We start from the raw sequence: 4,610 nt of genomic DNA on the forward strand, positions 1-4,610 counted from the left end.
TGCCCTTTGGGCAGGGGGCTGGACTCGATGATCTCCCGAGGTCCCTTCCAGCCCTGATGTCTATGAAATCTATGAAATCTATGAAATCTGTCTAGGTCCCTCCCGACTCATTGATTCTATGATTCTATGAAATAAGGCATATTTGATATCAGGAGCCAATTCCCTAGATTCTTCAGACAGTGAGACAAGGCTCTATCAGGCAGAGCAGGGCATTTATATATATGCCTTACCCAGACCATGCCTATAGCTTACTTAAGCACCCTGGGCCAGGTTTCAACTTAGGCAGGGCCCTCCTCTGCCTGCCTTCTCTTTGGAACTGGAAGGATGTGGGAACCTCAGAAGGAGTCCCAACCCATTTCTTCTGACTTGTCCAGATAAAGCTCTCCCCACTTTGAGCTTGAAATCTGTATAGATTCTAAGGAGCAATGCCACTAAGCTATGCAATATCTCAAGCAGCCAGACAAAAGCCAGAAGTAGTCAGTAAAAGCAGTTGCTAGTTATGCTGAAAAGATCTACCACAATTCCTAGGAAATATGTTACCTGTTTTTGTAAGAGGATGGGTTACCAGCTGTCTGGTCAGAGTGTTTTCGGAGGACCGCAAGAGCAGCACAATGTCAGCTGGCAGGGTATCTCGGTTCTTGGCCAAGAACCCACTTGCATTATAAAGTACCTGTTGAAAAAGTATGTTTGGAGTCCCTTGGTTTTTGATATATTAGCCTTGTTCCAAGTGCTATAAAACGATAATATATCAGAAGAGAAAATTTGCAGCCTGGGGGCAAATCCAGGTGAGCGCCTATGTGTGGTATGCAGTGCCACACACTGCACATGCTACACATGCAGGCATTCCCTATGTTGCTACTTTACAGTGCAGGGGGGGTTTTTTGAGCCTAGGATATCTCAGGGTCAAAAAGTCTGTACCTAAAAAAGTGTGACTGCAGCTCCCAGAGGCCCCCCAGACCCCCAGGTAAGGCTACTGGGGCCAGCACAGTTGCTGGACCTAGCCTCCCCTACCTCACCTGGGGCAACATGCCATGAGCCAGAGTGCATGTGGCACACCATGTGTGCTGCTGCTACTTGTCTCTGCAGAGACACGCTCCTAAGGGCCAGTGACTGACTCTTCCTCTTTTGCCGACTGCTAGTCTTAATTTTGAATGTTCAGAAACACTAAGATACTCACCATGAAAGCCAAACTGATAACTGTCATAAAGCATTTGTTTACTACTACATAAAGCATTTGTCACAATCAGACTTAACATTCTTTCTGAGATCTATGTATTTCCAAAAGGGCAGATTTTCAAATGCACATGGGGAAGGCAGGCACTCAGTTCTAGCTAAAAATCATTGGGAATTGTGCACCTCACTCAGAATTGTGCCTCTAAGACTCAGAATGCTAAAACAACCACCTGTATAATATAAGTCTCTTACCTTTCCTGCATAATGGTAAATCCCAAAGTTTAGGTCTATCCTTTTGGGCCTCCAAAAATATTTTGACTTTAAATTATCTTCAAATTTTTCTGTAAGCAAAAACACATTGCATCTTATTAAAGTAATGGTAGAAAACTGGCCATATGTCCATAGTACTTTGAAGCAGGGATCTAATAAGGAAACTTAATTGGCTTTTTGAGCAAATGCAGTGACCTGAAACAGATTCTGTCATTCTTTCAAGAAAAAAAACACCCTGCTAATTAGCTGGTCTTATGTTTAAAGCAGTGGACAAAGAGTTAGGAGCTCTTGGATCCATCATTTGCTCTGTCAAAAACTTTGTATGACTTAACCTTGCAGTTTTGAAGTGAAAATTAAATTTAATTAAAATGAACTTTTTTTGGTTTAAATTAATTTTAACTTGAAAAACAAAAGGCACTTCAAGACTTTATAGTTGCATGATGACTAAAATAAGGCCTCTTGCACATGGACATGAGAACCAAAATAATTAAATCAATTATAATAGAAGTAGCTTATACTTTGAGTCTGTGGTAGATTTTCTTACTCTAAAATAAGTGCTTCCAAATAAAGAGCTGAACTGAAATACGTATTCTTAATTCAGGTTTCAGTTCCAGTATTTATGTGGACAGTCCCTAGAGCAGCATTTGTTTTGTTTTAACTGATACTTCAACAGGTTCTGTGTTTTGGTGCAACATTCATACCCACTTCTTTACACAGTTAGAACCTCCTGATAAGAGCTGACTCCAGGCCATATACTGAAAGCTGTAAAAATGTTAATTGGCTTAGTGTTGTTGGGCTTAGTGAAGCAGTCACATGTTAAGGGAAAAAACCTGCTTTGACTGCCATTTACCTGCACAGCTGTGGCTTGCCGCTACAGGCTTGGTGAGCAGGGGCAGGACTAAGAGCTAGGGGAAGGACAGGTGCACTGCTACCATTGGGTAGAGTGAGTACCAAAGCCCCAGAAGGCCTGGTGGCATGATGGCTCCTGCCACCACTGGGACTGGCTGTGCTTCTGGCAGGAGCAGAGCAAACCAGTCATAGTGTGGGGAGGCAGGAGGATCTGCTGGGACTGGCTCTGCTTCCAAGGAGCAGAACTGATCAGAGTGGCAGAGGGGAGGCAATACCCCCCAACTCATACCAGTTGTTCCAGTGGTGGTGGGGAGGTGGTGTCCCTCCTGCTCTGACCAGCTCATTCTGCTTCTGCTAGGAGCACAGCCAGTCCCAGCAGTGGAGGCAAGGCAGTGCCCTCCTTCCTCTCCCACTCCAACTGTCTTGCAGCACTCAGGCACGGCTGGTGAACTCAAACTGGTAGAGCAGGTGGAGTGGCATACTGGAGCTGCCTGGGAGTAGGGGGATTTGCAGCCTTCCTGCTCCCAGCCAGAGTTCCTGGACAGCCTGCATACAGCACCCTTACCTTCTGTAATATATTTGGAAACTGGAATATTATACAATGAAAACACAGGCAGCTAGCATTAAAATACAATTTGCACAGAATATTGACAGAAGCATTGTAGATCTCTTTGAAAGACAACATACACATACCTACAAGTGTCCGATCTGTTGCTTGTGGAAATCGACTTTCCTCATCCAGCAGGGACAATAAGCCCATTGGTTTCTGCAGGAACATATCTAAGAGAGGCCTGTTGTCCTCATATTCTATAACTCTTGCATCAACACCTTCATATAGATATTCATTCTGCAATGAGTGATAAAAGGCATGTTTTGCTCACATAGTTTTGGAAGGTGATTTACAAACTATCAGGTGAGAATAATAAGTAAGGAATTCTAGACCCAGGAAGAGCTCTTTTGGGGCATAACTCACTTTAGTCTGAAAAACCTGGAGGAATGAGGAAAAGGGCAATACATGGTACATTTTAAAAAGCATTTGTTCACTATATATAGTCTAACAACAAGAAATGCACACATCCCAAAATCTATTTCACCTCTCAGTCAGATAGAAACAGGAATAAAATGAACAAAACCAGTGTTGCCAATCTGAAAGCAGGCCCAGAAAAATAGGATTTTTAAACCTGCCTGAAAGCCATTGCGGAATTCATGGTACCACCTTTCTTTTGGCTAGATATATCTCATTGCATAGTGATTTCTAGTCTTCTCTCTAAGCAAGAGAGTAAGGAGTCTGAGTCTCTTGAATCCTTTTGCAGGAAACTCATATCTTGGGTGCAGGTACATAAAATTAAGTCCATTCACTTTTGCCTATTTACTTTTGAGCAGTGAACAAGTGGAGTCTTGAATTTCCCCAGTACTCGAGAAGCAGAGTCAGTGCAGGACAGGAGAGTAATAATTTATCACTGGTAGAGACCAACAGAAAATTACTAACCTTGTTGGAGGAGAAGAAGAAATAGGAGAATAATTGTAACTAACGGCATGTTTCTGAGTTAGTTTTTCCCAGGGATAATCCTGGAGGGGGCTATTTACGCAACACCTCTTGCTCAAAACTGTGGCTGTACCAGCAAGTCTAGCTGTTATGATTATGCTCCAGCTGATATTGTTAAAACTGGCAAGAAACTACATGCAAATGAATTAAGAATCTGCTGGTGTAGATTTTGATAGTCAGAAAAGGAATAAAATGTGTCTTTGATGCTGATTTATCCTTGAACAAACAGTCCTATACAAAACCATTAATTATCCTGTTTTCTAAAATGCAGTTGTTTTGAAAGGAGCCAGGTTAAGAGCACTAGAATCTGAACAGTTATTTTTATTAGTTAAAGGAACTCCTCAATAGCTACACAGCTTGGTAACAGCAGCCCAAGCTTCCCTGTGCTACCCTCCTAATTCACAGTTCTGACCTGGAAGGACCATCAGAGTAGTTCAGTCCTCTGTGACTGTTCAGTCTTCAACTTCTTTATTAACAACATCCAAACAGAATGTCAATTAGTGCCAACAGGCCTTGTGATGTTAGCATCTAGGCTATGGAATGAACCACAAAAATCACTTTGCATTGATAAGTACCAGGAAACTTCCAGTCACTACTGAACTGGCTTTAAACCACTGGCTTGAAAGCAAGATACTCCACATTAATATTCCCCTATATAGATTTCATAGACATTAGGGCTGGAAGAGACCTCGGGAAATCATCGAGTCCAGCCCCCTGCCCAAAGGGCAGGAAGTCAGCTGGGGTCATAGGATCCCAGCAAGATAAGCATCCA

General features: G+C 42.7%; 1 protein-coding gene across 2 annotated transcripts in view; it reads right to left on the reverse strand.

The window, feature by feature from the left end:
- The window catches only part of MYO3A (myosin IIIA), a 192,204-nt gene that overhangs the window by 51,898 nt on the left and 135,696 nt on the right, over nucleotides 1–4,610 (reverse strand). For both annotated transcript variants that reach the window (XM_019531841.1, XM_019531832.1), the window contains exons 19-21: nucleotides 2,986–3,139; nucleotides 1,426–1,514; nucleotides 541–670 (exon numbers count right to left, since the gene is read on the reverse strand). In XM_019531841.1, the coding sequence (XP_019387386.1) occupies nucleotides 541–670; nucleotides 1,426–1,514; nucleotides 2,986–3,139 (373 nt within the window). The remainder of the gene's footprint in view (nucleotides 1–540; nucleotides 671–1,425; nucleotides 1,515–2,985; nucleotides 3,140–4,610) is intronic.

Source organism: Crocodylus porosus, unplaced genomic scaffold (assembly GCF_001723895.1).
Source record: "Crocodylus porosus isolate Cpor-Errol unplaced genomic scaffold, CroPor_comp1, whole genome shotgun sequence".
Taxonomy (NCBI): Eukaryota; Metazoa; Chordata; order Crocodylia; family Crocodylidae; genus Crocodylus; species Crocodylus porosus.